At 39.9% G+C, this 22,107-nt stretch overlaps 1 protein-coding gene across 4 annotated transcripts in view; it reads right to left on the reverse strand.

The window, feature by feature from the left end:
- Positions 1-1,460: 1,460 nt before the first annotated feature.
- Positions 1,461-22,107, reverse strand: part of Spats2l (spermatogenesis associated serine rich 2 like) — a 161,574-nt gene continuing 140,927 nt past the window's right edge. For all 4 annotated transcript variants that reach the window (XM_076865802.2, XM_076865804.2, XM_076865803.2 and 1 more), the window contains 5 exons: positions 17,068-17,126; positions 11,019-11,128; positions 8,425-8,527; positions 5,102-5,319; positions 1,461-2,340 (listed from right to left, as the gene is read on the reverse strand). In XM_076865802.2, the coding sequence (XP_076721917.1) occupies positions 1,945-2,340; positions 5,102-5,319; positions 8,425-8,527; positions 11,019-11,128; positions 17,068-17,126 (886 nt within the window). In that variant the 3' untranslated portion in view covers positions 1,461-1,944. The remainder of the gene's footprint in view (positions 2,341-5,101; positions 5,320-8,424; positions 8,528-11,018; positions 11,129-17,067; positions 17,127-22,107) is intronic.

A 22,107-nucleotide genomic window follows, 5' to 3' on the forward strand; every position in this document is an offset into this window, starting at 1 on the left:
AAAAATATTGAAATTACCATTTGAAAAATGTGAATTAGGGAATTATATGCCCAGAGTCTAAGGCAAAAATCTAGGAAAAAATGTAATCAGGTCTGAACAATTTTTAGCATCCTTTGTTTCTTTTCAGTGACCAAGGAACATTTGCCATGCTCTCTGAATGTGTTTGAGCTTTCTTACTCCAGAGTAACTCGAGGGGGTGAGGCAAGGTTAAGAGTGGTTGGGTCCAACCCTGAAAAAGGCAGGTATATTCATGACCTGTCACGCCCATATTTCTTCTCCTTACAAGAATTATCTCACCCATCTTTAAAGCTGTCACACTTAAACTGACATTTTTCAGTGGTGAGCAAAGTCTTGCTACACAAAAATTGTACAAAATCCTTCTGACATAAATTCAGGGCTTCAGATGGGGTAAACAGAGCTGCAGTCCTGAACATTCATCTTTCTTATTTGAACGAACAACTCTTCCTTCCTTCCTGGAATGTGACTTAACATTTTGAATTCCTATTAAATCCTGGCTATACCCAGAGACCTCAGAAAGTGCTAGAGAGAGAGCAAACATCCTCCTGTACTTGGCAAAAGAAGAAACGGATGCTTGCATAGCTTGCAGGCTCAGCTGCTCAGGCTGCTCTGTGGAAGAGAACTGGTGAACCTGGGTTGCCAGAAAAAAATGTTACCATGGAGCTGAAAAACAGTATTTGCACTTGAAAGTAGCCAACAAATCTGTAGGACACATGTAACTGCAATGGAAATCCTGCAAAGATAGGGAAATCAGGCTCTTTGGAGTTTTGGCCACCCAGTGCCATTCTCTCCCTAAGGAAATGGTAGCCCTTCTCTATATGGCCCAAAGTGCTTTCTGGGAGCTGGTCCCATCTTGGCACCAGGGGTGGGCTCTGATTAGTCTGTGCTAATTAGTATATCCCCTGGATGGACTTTTGAACAACAGTGTGCAAGACAAGTTGGGAGTTCTGAGAAGATTACTTGCTCCATGTAAAAGCTACCTGGAAAGGTTTTCTTTTCTGGACAGTGTTGGGGACAGAACTGAGTCATATGAAAGTGGTCATCTGCCACCATTTTCAATACAATGTCAGCCTAAGGAGGAAGAGGGAGCTGAGATAATCAAGAGAAAGGAGCTGGTGTCCTGATAAACTAGACTTTTTGTGACTCAACCAATACATTCTCTTTATCAGTTTAAGTAGCCAGAGCCGAGGGTTATGTTACTTGAATCCCAGGTCTCCAACTGCCGCATGGTGTCTAAAAGAAGATTGTGGTATGTATTCATCTATTTATAATGTAAATGAAAGAAGTATTATTTTTTCTGAAAGGGTGCTTGTTCAAGAAACAACATTGTATAGATCTTTGCACTGAAGACTCTAGTCCCTCAAGTTTTCTTGAAAACACTACCGAGGATGTTCAAAAATAAGGTATCAATAAAAGAATGAGCCAGGTGTCAAATGCAGCATATTTTAATTTGTTTCAAATAAAGCAATATATGTATATATATATTTTTCAGAAAAACACCAGATGTTAAATTCTACAAAGGCGCATGTGTCTTCAGCAGATCATGTTTGTCTGTTCATTAAGAATTTTTTTCAACATTAACTCTCTAAAGACAATCAATGGATTGACATCACCGCTACAACATAGGTTGCTAACTGAGCCTCAGATCTTCAGCCACATCTTGATTTTCCTAACAAATGAGTAAATACTGCCTGGCTAAATGCTGCAAAATCTTGATGAGAAAAAGCGTCAACAGATCAAGCAAAGCCATGAAAGTTATGAAGCAAGCTAGAGCCGAGTATTAGAATTAGTAAAAATGATTAAGAGAGGATAACACAACCATACAGGGTTTGTATATTCTGATTGACTCTCTTTTGGCAGCGAATTGGGTCAGCACCTCGGGCAGGGAACCAAAACTGAGTGAAAACTGCTCTTTTCTCTCCTAGCTCAGGCCACCAACGTCACAGCCGGGACTGAGAGAACCGTGGCATCTGTGGAAACTTCTATTCTCGTGGGACAGAGATTGCACTGTGAAACCCTACCGACGTTGCCCCGGAAAGGCCTGGCCTCTGAGTTGTCTGAAGCATGCTGCCTTCGCCGGGGCTTTTCAGAATGGGCTGTGGCCTCTGGGGTCTTTGTCCCCAAAGGGACCTCTTGATTTTTGGTGCCACCTTTGTTTTTGGGACGGAAACCATTGTGTGGCTGTCTTCTGTGATCATGCCGGTTGTTGCCCTTCATCATTGGGTCAGCTTCATTTCCAATGCCCTGTGACTTGGCAGGCCCATTTAGCCTGTTGTTATGATACTGTGGATTAAATCTTCGTCTTTGGCTAGAAGGTCCATTCTGCCAAAAAAGAAAAGAGATTAGTGTCAGCTGCTAGCAAACCACAGATGACACCAGTAGACAACAGGGAAACCAAATCTCTAAGCCACAGGTAAGCTTTTCACATCCCCAAAGAATGCCTCAGAAGAATACGGCAACATGCAAATGACATCAAGCTAATAAAATCCTCAGCACAATGTGGCCCGTCTTGTAAATGGAACTGCAAGAAAATTACTGATGTTGAAAGAGAGCCTAAGAAGCACATAATAAAAAACCAGGCCAAATAAAACCAAAAAAGTATGCTTAAAATACAACAAAATGAAATGTACACAGGGCAGGGCAATGGTGATTCTCTGCCATGATAGTTTCTGAGATGTTCTATATAGCCCATGTATATGGATTCTAATCACATGTAGGAAGAAAAAAGTAAAATTCTCCATAATTTTTCTTCTCTAAAGCAGTTTTCTATTTTATTTCAAAAAGCATTACCATAGCTCTGAACTATTACTTTGGGAAAATATAGAGATGAGGTATATTTGGTACGTTGTGGTGGAATGAGGAGGTAACATGTATTTTCACAGAGGCAATTAGTTCTTTTTCTAAACTTTTTGTAGCTGTAAGCTAACCAATTTTGAAGCCTTATACTGAAAAAAAATCATGCCTTTAGATCAACATCCAGGAACATAAACAGATGAGTAATTAGGAAGCAATGGATTAAGCCTGTCTGTCCCTATAGAGGTGAAAGATTTCTGGACTTCTTGAGTTGAATAAAAGCCAACATTTATGGAATGATTACAGAGTGCCAGGCACTGGGGAGGTGCTTCACCATGTGTTGTCTTGTTTATCATCATATTCCCCTTGAAGATAGTTGCTGTTACTTGCTTCATTGTACAGATGAGGATCATGGGTTTAAGAAAGTTGCTAAAGGTCTACAGTGAGAAAATGGTGGAGCCATTCCCCCTTGATGTACTATCTCCTGACAAAATTCATAAATTGGTTATTACATGAACATGGACCCGTTTTAAAAATCAAACCTCTATATTAAAATGTGATTCTATGAGTTACAAGAATATAAAGTTCTTGATTTGTGCACAGTGACTACTTGGTACAGATTTAGGGCACAATAACCCCTAATCCAGGGCCCAGGGCAAGAGTATAAATGCAGGCCCACGTGGTATCTATCTGAGTGGTGTTGTCCTCCTACCTCTGGCTCTGTCTCATGCTATGAGGGTGTCTTGCACATATGAATGTGGACATGCTAGCACCATACCTAAGCTCACCCCAGTCCCACAACCATACCCTTTGGACTTATAGGTATATAAACTGGTAGTGTGGTCTGCCCTCAAGGCTGTATATCCAGGGAAGTAGTCCAAACAGACCCTGAGAACAGGCTTGAGCCCATGTGAGAAAAGAATTCCCAGAGTTCAAATCCTCGGAGCATGTTATAGAAGACAAGAGTGCAGATTCTGGGTGGCCATGTCTCCTTTGTTCAATGACCCCTCCACTCTATAGGGAGGGTGAGGCTCCTTTGTTCAATGACCCCTCCACTCTATAGGGAGGGTGAGGCTGGGGAGGGCTGGAAAGAGTTATTTTCAAGTACCAGGTCTCTTCTTGCCCAGTCTACAGTGTTCTGGCTTAGACTTATAAGAATATTTCAACTTATAGGAGCCATTATCTAAAATGCTGAAACAGTGAGCAGGAGGATTATCTACATCATAGCATCTCATATGGCTTCCTTTGTTTTTAAGAAATTGTGAAAGAGAAACTCTTGCTCTAAATGTTAGATATAAATTTTAACATGGTGTTCAATAATGAGCAAGGAGTAGGAGAGATGAAGATGCATTTAGACTACAAGTAAAACAGACTTGCTTATGATCTTTAACCTATGAAGAAACAGAATGCTCCTCATTGAAGTGCCACTTTGAAGTTTATGAAGATATTCAGGATCTGAGAAATTATAATCAGTGCTATTTTAACTCTAAAAGACCAAAACAAGACTCAACAGGCCATGGATTAGAAAACCAGCATTTTAGGGGGAATTTTTTTTTTCCTTTTTTTACAGATCACAAAAGGTGTCTTTACAGCATGCCCAACCTCTGTATCATTAAATGTCATTCCTTGTTCATTCTCTAACCATAAGGTAGAAACCACCTTTCAAGGTAGAATGGAAAAGCAGGAGAGAAAGAATATTATCCTTTGGAAACTAGTATTTTTAGAGGCCATGGTGGATAGTAGTGAATAATGACATTTTGAAATGAGTTTTCCTCTACTAAAATCCCAAGAGAGGAAGAGAAGTTTACACTAACTTTGGCCTTTTACTGATAAACTAAACATAAGTGGGAATCAAATTATCTTCAAGAAAAACCACACACCAGTTTTCATGGCACCAGTGGTTTCAATGGCCTGGTTCTGAATCTTGTTCCTGTGGCTGTGTGGGTCCCTTCCACATGTAGGCCAGTAATGGGGACCTGAGTATGGTGGCAATCAAGGGAGTGAGAAGAGCCATCTCATGTAGGTGGACCTGCTCTGGATCTGCTAATGTCCATCTGCATGAGATTCTTGCCCATGGGAGAAGCCTAGGAAGGGTAGACTGGATGGACTAGGGGAGTCCTGTGGAACCAGGCAGTGCTGCTGTGGGTAGAGGAGTTTGGGAGGAACCCCTGGGAACTCAGCCTCTAGCAGTTGCTATTTTCTTCCTCTGGAAGTGGATGGTTTCTTCCCCTGTGACAGTGTCTGCAGGGATTCTGCAGGCATTGCCAAAAGGCCCCCACCAGTAGCTTACCTGCTTGTTGGTTGGCATGGCCTGGTGAGAAGGGTCGGAGGTGCTGGGAAGACTGCTCACCACTTTTGGGTTTGCTGCTTTACCCTCAGAGAGCTTATTATGATTGGATTTCCGGGTAAAGTTACTCTGTTTCCCAGAGGTTGCTGCATGAGCATTCAGCAGAGGCAGCAGGTTGCTGCAGGGAGTTCTTGAGGAATAGTTGTTCTTTGGATGTGTGACTGCAACAAGAAAGAGCTTGGTGTTAGGCACAGAGTGGGCACACTGCTGCCGGAGACACCATTAGGAAGCACTAGAGGAAGAAGGAACTGGCAGGAGCTCTGTACAAACATTAAGGCAAGGTTTTGTTTTTTGAAGATGTCATTTGAAAGGGTACTTCAGTGCTGAGAGACCACTCAGTTTCTCCTGTGAGAATCACTAAATTGATTACAGCATAATCATCCAAGTTGGGATACATTTGTAGGAAATAAAACTTATCTGAGCAGCTTAAATATTATTCTTTAGGTCAAGAATTACCAAAGGAAGAGAGATAATGAAACCTTGAGGTTCCCTCTCTGGCCCTGTCTGCAAATGCCTTCTTCCTTGTAGATTCCCATTACTAAACCCATTCTTGCCACCCTTATCAGATCCCTGGACAAGTGAGTCTGGAAGACACACAGATGAAAAGATGTTAGAGTCTGTAAACAAGTCAGGATGGCGCCTGGCAAAATGCCAGAGGGAGTCGTTTGTGAAGTAACGCCAGTGAGCCATTAAGTGTGGAGATTCCTGATTGGTTGACTGCTGTATCTAGTTTATGTGAATTAGATAAGCTGTGTGGAATGTATAAATACTGCTCCTGTCCTACAATAAACGGCTCCCATTCCTGCTGTATCAATGTACACAAGTTGTTCGTCACCCCCGGTTATTTTGCTGCAGCCGGACTGCGGCAAAAAGGCATGCATGCAGACACTCACTGTCAGAGCTGTGATGTCTTGAGAGCATGGGAACAGGAGCATGTCAGGTGTTAGGAATCTTGTCATTCTGGCTCTTACATATCCCCTTGCCATTGGGTCAGGCCTGCCAGTCCCTGATGCATTCTTTAAATTCTAATAGAGCTACATTATCCAATCCTTTCTTAGCGCCACTGTGGATCTGCACCATTTCCAATGCTGCAGGCAAGGTAGGCTGATCAGGTGGACCCCCCTCAGAACTCAGGCTCAGGGTGCAGGCAGGTCTGTTCAACGTTTATTATTGCCATTCCCACTGGTTTTGAAAGTGGTGGTTTCTGACAGGATGATTTCTATGTGATTATGCTGAATTGGGCCAGAGGGAATCAATTCAAGGATAAAGCTGTGACTTTGTCTCACAGCTCACCAGGATTTGACTACCAGGCCGGACAGCAAGACCTTTCTCTGAATCTTAAAATTGTCACCAATTTTTAAAAGCAATTTTCTCTGCTACCTTTGTTGGATCAGACTTAATCCTAGCATTCTGCAAGGGGATTAGGAGTGACTAGTAGGGATCACAGAACAGTAGAAATGGAAAGGACAGGGGCCAGTCCCTTCATCTTATAGTTAGGTGAGACAGCACTTTGGGGCTGTTGGCATGACTCATCAGATTCAGTGGTGGGGGGTCATTATTTCCTATAGCTTGGAGACTGCTACTTCCAGTTCATTCGCTGTGGGTTCTCAATGTGCTCTCAACAAAGCCAAGATGGAAAGGGCCTTGTGAGAGACACAAACAGGTGAGGCTCTTTCATTGGGACTTTGTAATCTGGTAAGAGAAGGTTTCTCCCATTAGATGGCACTGGAAGGAGAATGGGTAAAACTTTACCACCCCACCTGAGATGGGTGAGAGTCACTCAGCATTAGGATCTTGCTCATCATCCTGCTGAAGTGGAAACTGGGATGGGTAGTTAAATTTCCAAATGTAAGTCCAGCATGGTGGCGTACATTTGTGATCTCAGGGACCAGGGAGGCCGAGGCAGGAGGATTCCAAGTTTGAGGCCAATCAGCAACTTAGCGAGGGGCCCTCAGCAACTTAATGGGACCCTGTCTCAAATGAAAAAGGGCTGAGGCTGTGGCTTGGTGGTTAGGCAGCCCTGTTATTCAATCCCTGGTACAAAAACAACAACAAAAAATTCCAACTGTGAACTGGGTTGTTTGTAAAAGCTAGGGATGGAGAATGGCAAATAGGTTGATTTTTTGTAAGGGAGAGAGCATATAAGTAAAAAATAATTTTAAAGCAGTGCAATCAGAAAGTCAGGTAATTGAGAAAGATGTGTGAACAAGGATGCTCTGTAATATTTCTGTTTTAATGGTAAAAACTGGAAGCAAGTTGGATGCTACATCAGAGGACTGGTTACATCAATTATATTTAACTAAGTGATCAGTTGAATACATTGATATGGAAAATGACTACTAACTATTGTGAAGAGGCAAAAATGAATTGTATTATTATGTATGAATGGAGCATATAAAACAGTTAATGATATTACAACATGCATATGTGAATACAATATAAAGAATACCCCCAAATGATGTCATGTTCTATTTAATATTAGTTCAATAATTTTTAGATCAGGTTTATTATTGTTACATTTGGTGGGGGTGAGCAATTTCCACTTAAAAGTGCAGCTCAATCTCAATTTTTCAGTTGACTGTGAGACTGTGGATTGTTCTTGTCCCTCACTCGTCCTTCTTTCCTCCTTGTGGCTCTCCTCAAAATCACATTAGAGCTCATTTTCATCTCCCCTTGTGGGTGGCCTGGAGTAGGGGGAAAAGTAGCCGCCAATTTTGTTGCACATTAGCTGCTCTAATTAAAGCTTAATAGGAAACAAGACTAAAGCTAATGGCTGAAGTGAGGCCTTTCATTATCTGCAGGTTTCACTCAGCAGAGGAAACCAGGGGAGAGGGCCGGGAGCTCAGGGAACTGCAGAGCAGCGCACAGGACAGCTGGGCCCTGCACAACAATAGCTGATTGTTTCCAGACTCATGAGGACCTCACACTCTCTGCAGAACAGTTTCTGTAGACCAGGGCCTTCTGAAATCAGAGGAGCAGTTTATCTGGCAGTGCTCAGGAAAAGTTTGCAAAAGGTATAAACCAGTTGACCTGTTCTGTTCCTCATAATAAATCCTAGGGATTTACTGATGGGCAGTGGCATTTGAAGAGTCTAAGTTCAAATCTTGACATTTCTAGTGACTTGTGTCATGACCTTAGATCATTAAATCTCTTTAGACCTCACTTTAGCCCCGCTGGGGGACTGTACACCTGACATTTCCAATATCAATTCCAAATAGCACCAAGCTTACTCACACAGAATTATTTAGCAAGTATGCAAAACTCACTTTCTCCGCAGAGCATGATTTGGGCCTTCAGCTGTTCGATGTCACAGGAGAATCGGGCAGCCTTCCCCAGCTCTTCATCATATTTTCGCTCACTGACAAAGTGCTGGAGGAAAGAAAGTTAAGCAGGAGCTTCACAATCATAGAAATGACTGAGACACCTGCACATTCGTTCCCTCTGCTCTTCCAGTGCCTGCTGATGGTGCTGGGTGAGCAGCATCAGAGAGGCTCCATGGAGTCCGTCTTGGTCTGCCCTACCTGACCATGATCACCTTGTTCTGGGAATACATATGGGTTTTGTCTTTCCCCTGTCTAGGCTTAGACAAAACTGTGAGGCAGGAAAATGTCCATCTGGAGTCATCTATTTAACCTTTTAATGCTCCTTGCTAGAGTAATTTTCTGACTTATATTCTGGCAGAGACTTCCTCGTTTGGCCAAGGGCCTACCAAGGTATTAACCATCAAGAGAAAACACATCATCTTTCCTAGACACCCATTCCTATTTTAAGAGGGAACCAGGAAGTCCAAAAAACCTTCAGTATCTAGAAAACATCTTCAATGGTGGAATTTTCAAGTGCTGATATATAGGAGGTGGAAAAGAGATTATTTTCCAATTCATTTAAAATTCAATTCAAAATTTAAAGATCTATGTGTAGATGACAGAGTGAGAAATAACTATGCAGAAATAACTATGACTCAGTCCCTCCTTGAGTTTACCAAGGAGTTTACGTAATGGCAGGGGAAGAGATATCATTAAATACAGGTAGAATAAAGTTGGTGCTTTAGCAATATAAAAGAGAAAGAAATGATCTCCTACTGAGAGAATAGGGAAATAGTTATGCAAGAGGGAGCATTTGAGCTGGAACATTATAAAAAATATTGAACATTTACCAGACACTGACCAGATTCTTAACAGATAATCGCACTTTCATCTGGTCACCTTATTATGAAATCAGGATTATTATTATCTTTATTTTACAGATGGAGGAAATGGAATTCTAAGAATCTAAGGCTGTACATACTTTCTCCTCAAAGATGTAGAAATTTTGGAGCTGTACTGTTTCACTCCAAACCCTATGTTACTACCCATTATATGAGTGGAATTTGGAAAGGTAGAAATGAAACTTGGAAGAAGACATGATTTCAATAGACCAAGAAGCTGCAATTTCATATTACTCACCTGATGTTCTAACAACTTGGGATTTTCATAGGGGGAATTGAAATATATATTGCAGTCCACTTGTGAATTTTATTCTGAGAGGGAGGGAAGGATCATACCAGGAAAGCCCAGATATGCTTTGAGGGATAACTCTGAATTTAGGATGGAGGAGTGGCTAGAGGGAGACAGTGGGGGCAGAAAGTCTGGTGGCCATAGCAACAGGCTGGGTGGGAGGCAGCAAAGACCAGAATAGAGAAGACAGGGAAACACCCCAAGGCTTTGGTTCTCATCTCCTTCCCTATGATCTCCCTTTCATGCCTAACCAGGATGGAGGGGACCAAAATGTCACTTGCCGCTTTCTGCCACACTCCACCAGTTTACACCTAGATGAGCAGATACTCTTCCAAAGTAGCAGCAATTCTCTTAAAATGACTCTGGTTTCCTAGAGGTGGGTAAAAGGTGGAGTGCATGTGTGTGTTTATTTAGTTTATTGAGTGAAAAAGAGGAATTTATAAACTGCCCACTTGGTTGTGAATACTTGTCCTTGCCTTTCTGGCAACCACTTCCCCTTTGGGCAACTCCAATGCTGTTTAAATGACCCACAGTCTCATTTGGTCTGTAAATCAAAGTGTCACATCCACTCTTGGCCAAATTATAGATGTGGTCCAAGTGGAGGATAAACAGCGCCTTTCTCTGAGATATTTAAACAAGGAAGGTGGCTCCAGGGATAATGATGTTTGAAGGTCACTCACTCCCACGGTGTACAGAAGACAGAATCTGGGAGTGCTTGTTTCCCACATGATTCCAGCCACCCTAGTTTTTTTTTTTTGTTGTTGTTTAGTTTTAGATCCAAGTTCTTCAGACCACACTCTGATTTGGTGACCTATCCTTGACATTTTGTCAAATTCTACTTGTTCCTGAGGTTAGCCAGGGTCATTTCTGTTGCTGGCAATGGAAAAAGAAATCTAATAAATATACATTTGTGGGTAATAAGATTCATAAAAAGGCAATTAAGCTTGAAAAGGAGCAAGGAGTCTCCACAGATTGCTTTATAATCTCTACTGTTACACTGAGTTCATACTTAGGGTGTGCTTAGATGAGTGTGTGTTTATAAACATACACACAAATTACATAGTGTGAAAATAATGTTCCCCATTCTGGCTATAATTCATGGTTGAGTACACTTTACTTGGGTCAGTTCCTACTGACTAAGAAAATAGCTTGTATCTCTCCTTTGTAGTAATATATCCCTTCAGGTCATATTTTACTTAAATATAGTGATTAGGTGGTTCTTCGTTCTTCTGTATTTTGCATTTCAACACTGTGAAAGAGAGCTGGGTGTATGGTGATAGGCCTGCGGAGAGCAGCACCCTGTGCATGCAAAACAAACATAATGGAGATCAGATCTCAGGCTCAGGCTGGGACATTTCAGAACTGACCTTAATTTCTGCCCTGAGTTCAGCCAGCTGCATCTCTGCCATTTGACTGGCTAGATCAGTAAGTCTCTTTAGTTCTTCTGCTTTCTTCTGACGCGCAGTCAGGATTTCCACTGCCAAGTAAGATGGAATAATGCGTTAGGGCCAGAGATTTAAACATTAAGTGACAGAATTTCTTGGAATTAGTTCTCCCTCTACAGACAGATGACTTAGTTGGACCACAACTATCTTTTCTGAGTTGGTCACTACAGAGGGTTCATCTTTGATGCCCTTCACCAACAACCCATTTCCTTGCATCCTTATGCACTAATCCCCAAACTAAACCTGGTCCTTTCTGATTCACCATCTACCCACATTCCTCTTCTTCATTTTCTCCATTAGCATCTGATGTCACTTGCTTAATTTGGAACTTTCAATGTGTGAGTTACCCAGAACAACTATCTCTGAAAAAAGACACATTAAAATCCTATCAGAACCATATTGCAAAGCTAGGGAGTCCACTGAGCGAAATCCATTCTTCTGTATGTGCTGTACCTTAAATTCCAGCAGCACCAGACCTTCTAAATTTTAACACATACTCACTTAGGGTAACTAGCTGTGTTACTGGCACACAGATATAAAAGTTTTACTTTATTAGCTTTTTGTGGGCTGAAAAATGCCTCTGCTTTTGATGCTCTGCAGATATATTTCCATTTTGCAAACAGAGGGAAGTTCCAGACAGAAGATCTTATGCCTTTGTTATAAGAGTCCCCAGTGGAAAAATTTCAAGGGTGAGTCAATCCAGCTTGAACTGGACTGTGTGAACTCTTTAACATCTGAACGTATGAAGAAGACACTGGGGACTTCTCTGGTGCCATACTTCCCCATCTCTGTCAGGTGAACTAAAGATTCAGAGGGATGTAGTCACCCCTAGGTTAAACTGTGTATATGCATTTCCCAAAAGGTTATGGAATAGAAGCAACAAATATAAACACATTGGGTGGGATTTACATATGAAGTTTCAGGTTTCAATAAATAGTCCTGAGATCTCCAATTCATCATATGTGAATTGCTTTTATTCCTTTTGGACAGCATTTTGAGTTCTAAGAAAATAGAAACCCTGTAAGATGTCATGTATGTTGAACTCATATTCTATTCTTTTTGAACAAGGACCAATTGCTTTGTAAGACCAGATTCAGGGTGTTCATGCGGAGCCAAACAATATAATTTCTGATTTTAAGAGTTCTTAATATATAAAATGTCAAATAGCAGTCCCCTCAAAAATCTGAAAAGTACAGAATCCATGGAGAGTTAAGATTCCTTGCAAACCACAAACCGTTCTTCAGAGGGACATTAACTTTTTAAACTAATGTCAATGTTTAATCAATGTTGAGAAGTCAATAAAATAATTAATCTACAAGTCTTAAAGCCTAATCATCTGCCAAGATATACCAATTATGCTTCGGTTATTTACCTGAGCTCCCTTACAGTACCACATAGAAAAAACAGTAGAATGAATCAGATATAAGTTTCCTCTGTTCCTGTATGAATAAATGACCCATGTAACTCCACATCATGTACAACCACAAGAATGGGAAGTTATACCCCATGTATGTATGATATGTCAAAATATATTTTACTGTCATGTATAACTAAAAATACAAATTGAAAAAAGAAAAAACATGCCTGATGGTCTTTCGGGATATAGAAGAGCTTGTGAAAAAATTGTCCAGGAGTGTAAAGGAATTTTCATCTCAATGTAGATAATGTATTACTGAATGATGTCTCAGGTTATCCAATTAGATCAGAGGTCACAAAAAGGTAATCCATTATCATTTTTGGCTAGAGGACTTGTTTTGTTTGGCCCACACATTACTTCTACAAATTAAGTGCTCACATTTAAATATTAGGAAATTCCACTTAAAAGCTAGATTTCTGGTGTCTCTTAAGATACTGGAATTTCTGGCTACAGTTAGTCAGCAACTGGCTAAAGCAGAAGAGCCAAAGCCCTATTTAGATGGAACATGGTACCTTCTCACCTGTCCCTCTCAGCAGATTAATGTTACCTGCTTGTCAATGTCTTTAGTCATTCATGGAACTATAATACAGACTGATGATCCATGTAGTTCTTTGTGTTTGATGCACAGTACCTGGTACACAGAGCGTGCCCACCATGCTTGCTGAATGAAGGATTCAGTGAATTAACAAGTCCATTATTTGAAAGATATATCTAATGAAGGATTAAGTTCCTAGGGTCCAGGGACCACTTAAGAACATCGAGGACCCATACCTTTGAGTGGTTATTTATTAATTTCCTTGCCATTACAATTCAACATTAAAATTAACTTCTTGAGTAAAAAGACGAAATGAGATACTTTCATCTTGCAAAGTACAATAAAATAAATTCTGAAGACCCAGACTTGACAAGCAGTTAGTACAGTTAGTAAAGGGGTCAGTCAGTAGATCCTGAGTGACTGCTCCGCTAAGCACATCTGACTTTTCTTAATGGATCATTTGTGGGACTGGTGACAATTAGGGGTCATTGTTCTTTTTGATTATGTAGAACTTGGGCATTCACACCAAACATAAGATTTTTAGAAATAGATATAAATGGGCCCTAAAATGGGAATGCAGGTGCAAGATCACCAATAAATTCTGAGTTGAAACTCATGCAAATGTGCACGAAAATGAATACTTTGCATCAGCAAGTGTTAGGATGCGTTTTACATATAGTCTCATTAACATTTCAAAGCCTTTCATTATGAAAAAAAGCCTTAAAAGTTAAGATCTAAAGCCAATATTCTTTAAGGGCAAACATTTTCACCTCAAACACATCAATCACAGAAACAAAAAGCAAAAACAAAAACAGATCAGATCTTAAGATGCATTGATCCTGTAATTTAAAATAGAATAATAAGTATGTTTTGAAAGCACCATCCTTTCAGAAATCTGTAGAGGGAGACAGTTCCATACAGCTTAGGTTTTTACTGTGTGCAGAACTTAATATTATTTATGCACTTTTATAAACAGTATCTGGTATGCTGAAATCCATTTTCTCAATAGGATTTATAAATTCCTTCAAGTTTTTGGAACGCACTGGAAGATTGGCTCATATTACTTGAACCATGGAAAATCTTAAGGCTTCTTCAATAATACTCATCAGCAGGTGTGCTCAGAATTCTGGGGGTGTGAGGGGAATGTCAGAGCAGAAAAGAATCTTTAAGCACAAAGGTTCTTTTAAATTCTTTTTATTCCTGACAAATTCTTGTGAATTTGGCATTTTACTTTGTAAAATGCCTGTGTTCCTGTTAATACAAAGTGATCTTTTCTTCCCCATATCTCTAGTAAACTTCACACCCTAAGAACATGCCTGTGCAGGCCTCCAGTTCCCTGGGTAGACAGATCAATTTGAGATTCTAGTACTACAATGTTAAGTTTCTCTATCTGTAAAATGTGTAGACACCCTAAGAAGATTTTTGTATACACCCTGTGGAGTTACTGTGTGACCAAATGAAATAACATTTGTGAAGTGTTTGATATGGTTAATATAATCAAAATGGTAATTGTAAATATTAGCAACAAAGTGAGATTTATTCATTCTTTTTTTTTGCAATCACATTAATGTTCTCTAATATTGCATCCCACAGTCTATATACACTAAACTGATTATAATACTTAATTTAACAAATATTTGTGAAGTACCAACAATCTTCTCAGTGTTGTGCTAGGTGCCATGAGGGATATATGAACTTATGTTATAATTGAGGAAAAATGGTTTATACCATGTACAGAAAATGGAAAAAATAACGTTGGGTCATAGATAAGCAAGTTCAAGATGGTGATTGCAAAGACAGTTTGTCCCTGATTCAGTGGGGTACTTAATCCAATCATTCCTTCAATTGTGGAGAAGATATCTGATTGACATAGGCAAATCTCCAGAAAGATGCAGCATAACCTCTTGAACCTCTATGGGGCACTGGACAAACTATTTACTAAAGAGTTTTTCCCTTTTTACATACCTATTGTGTCACACACTATGCTAAGTGTCTAGCACGCCATCTTCTCATTTTATATTTGCAATAACTATTTGAGATAGACACTATTCTTACTACTTCTGTTCTGATAAGGGACCTCAAGCTTTGAGAAGTTAACAAAATGGCTCAAGGTCACACAGCCATTGGGTATGGAGGCTGGATTTCGACTCAGTTATGTCTGTCTCCAGAACAAGCAAACTGGTTTTCCCAGGGCTATGGGCATTTCTAAAATTAGAATCTGCAGCACTAATTACTGAAGTTTTAAGTGAACCAGTTAGCCTGAAAGCTCAGTGAGTGTAGGCTGTACATTCATCTGTTTGCTGTTTACCCTACTCTGGAACAGAGCTTAGCATGTAAGGAAGCACACAAGTGAATGTTTATTGGTTGAAGGAATTTTTAAAACAGTGGTGCTTTCCAGAGATGCTCCAAATACCACAGGCCTTGGCACCTAACATTAATTTTCCAAGAAGGAAAAACGAGTATGTAAAACCTGAGGTTTTTTGTGAAGCGCTGAGAAAGCGTTATGCTAGTGACTTTCTAAAGAATCATTTGAGTCTGTGTTGTTGCTTTTTTATCATTAGGACATGAACCTGGAATAAAGCATACCTAAGAAACAAAGTCCCATGTCATATGGATAATCCACTATTATTGAAGAGATCAACAAGTTTCATAAAACAAAATAATTTCACAGTTATAAGGATTGTATAACTATCTAAATATTCCACAGCTTCACTCTGGATCATATTAGTTTCTTTTAATAAAACTTGCTGAATTTTAGATCTAAAATATTGTTTAAAATTATTTAAACATTTTTTGACATTGCAGTCAAAGAAAAAGGGATTTAGCTGAAACCTGGCTGGGGGTGTAGACTGCCATTTATTCAACTTGTAAGAAAAAATGTGGGTAAGGATGAAGAATTTAAAAATGCCTAGGAAACAGGAGTGTAAAGCTAAACTGCATCTGAAAAATATATTGTCTTAGGGGGTCCTGTTATAGAAGACCGTATTCAATAATAAGAGAGTCTCAGCATGTCCACCTGTAATCTTGTTTTCGCTGAAACTTCTAACCATGAGCCTGGGCTTGTGTAGGAAGGCAAATCAGCTCTGCTACTCATTGAGTAACTCTACCACACTGAAAGGTTCAGACATAAACATGAATAAAATAAAATAAATCAAACTAAGAATGTTGATATTTTGTGTTAAATTTAGGAAAAGTTTTGCAATGATCAAGATAATTTTGAATGTGTTCATCATTTAAATAGAGAATTTGGTACATTAAGCAATCTAACTTGTGATTCCAATTTAGAACATGGAATTGATTTTCTTTTGTGGTTTTAAGTTGGCAGGTGTCAGCATATTTGATGAAGTTTGCAAACAGAATTGGAGTGTTTTAAGAAAATTTCATTTAGCATATCTTTAAATTTAAATTATTAATCTTATACAAGTTGCTTAAAAGCTTGGGACTATTTTACTTGTTAGGGTTGTGAATGTCTTGTCAGGCACTTGAAGTGCTTAAAAAAAGTCAGATATATTTATACATATAAATTTCAAATGTTGAGGGAATTAAGTTTCAAATGAGACGAATGTTTTAGGGGAATTTAATTTGATATACTTGAGTTAATTGAATCTAAAAAAGAAAATGACTGTATAAATAATATAGCAAGATCAATAAGTTATAAAGGTTTAACAATGAATATCTTAAAATTTAATACTGAATTCACTGTTACCTTAAATCTGATTAAGTGTAAGTTCTTCCTGTGAAAGAAAGTCCCCTTGAACTTTCAAATACCAACTGACACTATTAATTACTGAGTGAGTATTCTGCCATACATTTACACTGAGGGGGTGCCACAGCTCTGTCCTTCTGCCAAATGATGTAACTGTGATTTCCAGGGGATCAGTGACTTGACTAAGGTTACATGAGCCAGGATTTCAACGTGAATTTTAGAACCTGCTCAGTATCCAGTATCACTGTCAATCTGACCTATGGATTGCTTCTGGTTAGGAGGAACCTAATCAAATAACCATATGTCTACTTACTGGCTTCTTCTTTAACTTTATCCATTTCTGCCATTAATGAAACTTCTTTGTCAATGATGCTGGGGAAAACAAAACAAAAACAAAAGGAAAGAATGCTTAATCAAAAATAAACTTTTAATAGGCACTGGAAGTAAGAGAAAAATGATTTTCATTAAACAAAATGCCAAATTACCATAAATATTTCTATGCTACAATGCCAGCAGCACTCTCTGTCTCTCCAAAACTGAGGCAACATGGAAGGGATGTTCCCAAGGATTACATAGTGACATCTGCTGATTAAATCATTGTCAACACATCTAAAAAAAAAGGCTTTCAGACTTTCAGAATTGTGCTGCTTTGAATTCAAATTTGGGTGTATTTTTGCCCTATAGTTCCAAAGTTCCAAAACACCAGTATTTGAAAAGCTGGCACTTGGTCACCAAGGACTGTAGCTGCCAAATGTGCTCTACTCTCTGAGATTCTGGCCAGAAGAGAGTGAGGTGGGCCCAATTCTGAATCAGAAAGTCCTGGGACTGTACATTGACAAATATGACTCAGGATAATCCTTCTGCATGCACTGCATTATGATTTTTGCCTTTCTCATTCTCCCAAACAAGCGTTTCCAGGTTCTAATGAACTTCTCCCCATGATATTTCATTTATTTCTTGGTTAGTCCTTTGAGAAGATATTACCTGCATAAGTGATTATTTTTCCAAGTCTGTCTCTTCTCATCCCAACCACTAACTCCTTATTTCTTCTTCCCAAAGTGACAACTCATTATGATTTCTTCATAGATTTTTTTTATGTCTATACAAGTACAGAAGTCACATACTCTTTTATTTTCATTGACCAAAATATATATGTACACACATACACACATGATATATATAAATAGCATAAATATATATGCCACATGGATTTTGGGGGGACCATTTTGATGTATTACTATTGAATCTAAAAACACTAACAATAATTTAATATTGGTAAATATTTACTCAGAATTCAAATTTCCCCAGTTGTTCTATAAATCTTTTTAATAGTTTGTTTAAACCAAATAAATAAGGCCTGACTGTTATACTTGGTTGTCTCTTGTGTTTTAATCCATAGGTTAAAACCACTCATCTGATTTCTCATTCCCTTTGCAATTTATTTGAAGAAACTAGGCTGTTTGTTCTAAAGTTGACCAAGGTCTAAATTATACTAATTATATCTCCATGATATCATTTAACCCATTCTTTTTGTGTTTTCTACAAATTTGTTATTAGATATAGAAGTTTGATGAGATTCAGTTTTGATATTTTTTTCAGATAAAATAGTTTCTCTGCATGTTTGGTCTTTATTTGTGTGCTGATAGAATTATAAACTTTTCTTCCTGAAAAAAAAAATCAAGTTCTAAATCTCATCAAGGTTCTGCATCTAACAATGAATTTATCATAAATAGAAAGGACATCTTATTTTTAGTTATTGGAATCCATTGATATTCATTGCCTAGATCAGCAGGATTTGCATAATGGCCATATTCAAGTTCTATCACTCCTTTACTTATTTACTGGTATCCTTCTATAAAAAGAAAGTTTCCTTGCAGCTATTTGATTATGATGAAGCATAGTTTGTATAGAAAAAGCAGGATAAACATTTGACTCTCCCTTTTATTTACCAGTTTTCAAAATAATAATTGGTGCTGGGGTTGTAGCTCAGTGGTAGAGCAATTGCCTAGCATGTGTAAGGCACTGCGTTAAATTCTCAGCACTGCATACAAATAATGAAAATAAAGGTCCATTGACAACTAAAAAATATTTTTTAAAAATTATAATTAATTTCTTAACATCATCCAAAGATTATCAATGAGTTTTTTTTGGTATAGTTTAATTATAAGCTCATGTCCAACATGCTTCAATACATTGCAGTTATCATCCTTGTTACTATTTAGATTGTTTTTCCAGGTGTATTTTGTTTCCCTCCATCAGATGTGCTTTCAAATTTAGTGTTGAAAATGTATTTCTTCTTAAGAATTTTGCAATATTTTCAGAGGAATAAGTGGTCTCTGGGCTGTATCTGTAGCAGTTTGGGGCTCCTCAACTACTGCATGTTACCTAAACACCTGGAGAATGACTGCAAACTGACTGAGAAGCAGCTCTTTCCAAGCAGGAAATCCTAATGGAAAGAACTGAAGTGTGCAGTGAGTGGCATATCCTCCAGTGCTGGGCCCAGAGCCTCATCCATTGACAGCATCAGCTTCCCCATGATGCATATGACTTAAGGTCACTGGATATGACCACTGTTGTGTAACCAGTTTATCGGGAAACCTGCACCTTCTTTATTGACATTACGTAGGTAGGACGTCAATGTGTTTTAAATATAGGAAATGCATGATATTGAATGGCATATGCTGAGAAGGAAGTATTTATGACACTCCTGTTCCAGTTTACTTGGTTCCCCTCCCTGGAAGTCTTCTTCAATGTTATAAGTTTCTTGTATTTCTTTCCAAAATCCAACCGTGTACAAATCAGCATCTATTTGGCAACTGTATAAAATGGAGGGCTGAGTCAATGGGCCTTGTGTTTCTGTGATTATAAGGTATACTGAGCTTCTCTGTAAAGTTCACCAATGCAGCCATAATGGAGGCAAGTGTGTTTTTGTTGTTATTTTGCTTTTTTTTTTATAACCTTCTTAGGGCACTTCCATTTTAGTTTAGGAAAACAGAGGCTAATGGAGAAGCTGTTCAGGAAATAAGAAGAAAGCATAGATATTTTGTACTCAGGGCCCTTACTACAAATATATGGTTAAGGTACTCTGCCTGAGAACATGAGAGAGAGAGAGAGAGAGAGAGAGAGAGAGAGAGAGAGAGAGAGAGAGAGAGATATTGATTCAGTGAGAAGGCTGGGCAGGGCCTGAATGTTTCCTATGCCATCATGAGGGGGAATGCTGTGGACCTTGCTCGGGATGCCCATATCCTCACTATGCGTTCTGTGGATAGCTTGGATGTGTGAAGGGGTACACACATGAGGAAGTGGCTGGGATTCACATCTGGATCAATACATGGAACAGAAAGGAAGAGGCACAGCCTAAAGACCTAGTGAGTGTGATAATGTGAAACCCACCCCCAGCCCTTAGAGCTGCCTTTGTACTTCCTCAGGACATGGAACAGGAGGACAGGAAAACTCAGTGGATTTAAAGGCTGGGCAACCTGAGCTGATTATGGGTTACAAAATGATGGCACTAAGAGTCACCAATGGAGTGAGGCAGAGTTTCACAAGGTTTCAGATGGCTATTCAAGAATATGCCAGAGAGAGAAAATCCAAATAAAAAGAACTGATGTGTTCAGTGAATGGCAACTCCTCCAGTCCTGGGCTCAGAGCCTCAACTGTAGACAGCATCAGCTTCTCCAGAAGTGGAAAGAGCGACAAAACATTCACTCATTTGAACAATATGTGCTGAGTGACTGTCCATGCCAGCCAAGGGTGTGGGGACTGGAAGTACAGGAAGGAAGGGAGTCGGGGGGAGGGAGGAAGGGAGGGAGGGAGGGAGGGAGGGAGGAAGGGAGGAAGGAAGGAAGGAAGGAAGGAAGGAAGGAAGGAAGGAAGGGGAAAAAGATTCCTTTTACTCTTGTGGAGCCTCCATTATTTTTATAACAGCTGAGAAGAATGCGAGAGGACCTGCAGGACTCAGGTGAAATAGTGAAAACCAGAAAGGGAAGAAAATGATGCTGGCAGGAAAAATTATTTAGAACTAGAAGGCTTCTAAATAGAAGCCTCAGGTTTGGAGAGAGGCATGCACACAACCAGGGGAAATACAAGCATGTGACATAAGATTGGCCTGTCCTCAGCTCAGATGCCCAGTGGCTGGGAGAGGAGCAGACTGCAGTGGGAGTGCCCAGATATCCCCACACAGTCATCAGCCCTCACTAACCCTGCCCCAAACCACACAGAGACCTTGGAGGCTGGGAATTCTACCGGCTGTGTGTTGGGCGGGGAGAATGGTGTGGGAAGGGGCCTTTGTTAATTTCTTTACCAGCTACAAGGTCATGGGAAAGTTTTTGTTGATTAAATTTGTTAACATAATCTTGTGCCCAGAGAGTTTGCAAGATGGACATTTGAGGGATAGTACTCATCCCCATGTCTAACACGTATTAAACAGAGCCAGATATTCACACAGTGGTTACTTCAGACCTTCTGTGCTAGCAGCAGGAGGGATGAAGGTTTACACAATAAATTGTTAATCTGTTTAATGCACACACCTGGGGATATGGAAAAGCCTGTGAAGCTGGCATCAAACCATGCTTCCATTCCTTTGGGTATTTCAACAAAGGAAGATAGTCCTTAGGCATCATAGTAACTCATGCACTGTTATCTATGTATGGCTGCTTTCAAAACTCATGCACTTAAAAGTCAACCAAGGTTCTCTGCAGAATCAGGACCCTGCTCTCAACTAATGGACTAAGATCAGGGGCCAGCCTGAGGCAGAAAGACCTGACCCTTTGCTGAGATTCTCATCCCTTAGGACCTCAGGGTTCCTTGGGTTTGCTTTTCCGAGGCAGAAGGCAAGGGGAGGGAAGAATACGTTGGCAAATGGGTGGGCTGACTCAGTAGTACACGCCAGTCTTTCTTTTGCCTGTCAGACAGTGAGGAGCTGGCTCCAGACTAAAAGAAAGCCCCTGTCTAAAGCCTTCCATAGTCCCACAAATACTGGGTGTGACATCCAGTTTCATGAGTGATTCATCAGTGCTGCTGAATCTCCTTAGAGGAACCAGGACACAGACACCCACTGAAGTGATGCTTGATGAAAACAACTCTGCAGGCTGGGGAAGGCTGAGCATGTTTGGCAGAACCCTGGTGTACAGATATCAGATGTGGAGGGAGGCCACCCGAGAGGAATGACATTCAGGGTTGATGAGTCACAGAAGGATCACAGTGTCATGGCCATGTTCCTACTGGGGAAGCAAAAAGGTCACACATTTGCTTTCGAGGTACTCCTGTCAGACAGACATCAGCCTTCAGTTGTCCAGATGGGAGCTGATCAGAACTAGCAGTTTCTCTGAGTGCTGACTGCAGGCCAGGCACA

Source organism: Callospermophilus lateralis, chromosome 9 (assembly GCF_048772815.1).
Source record: "Callospermophilus lateralis isolate mCalLat2 chromosome 9, mCalLat2.hap1, whole genome shotgun sequence".
NCBI lineage: Eukaryota > Metazoa > Chordata > Mammalia > Rodentia > Sciuridae > Callospermophilus > Callospermophilus lateralis.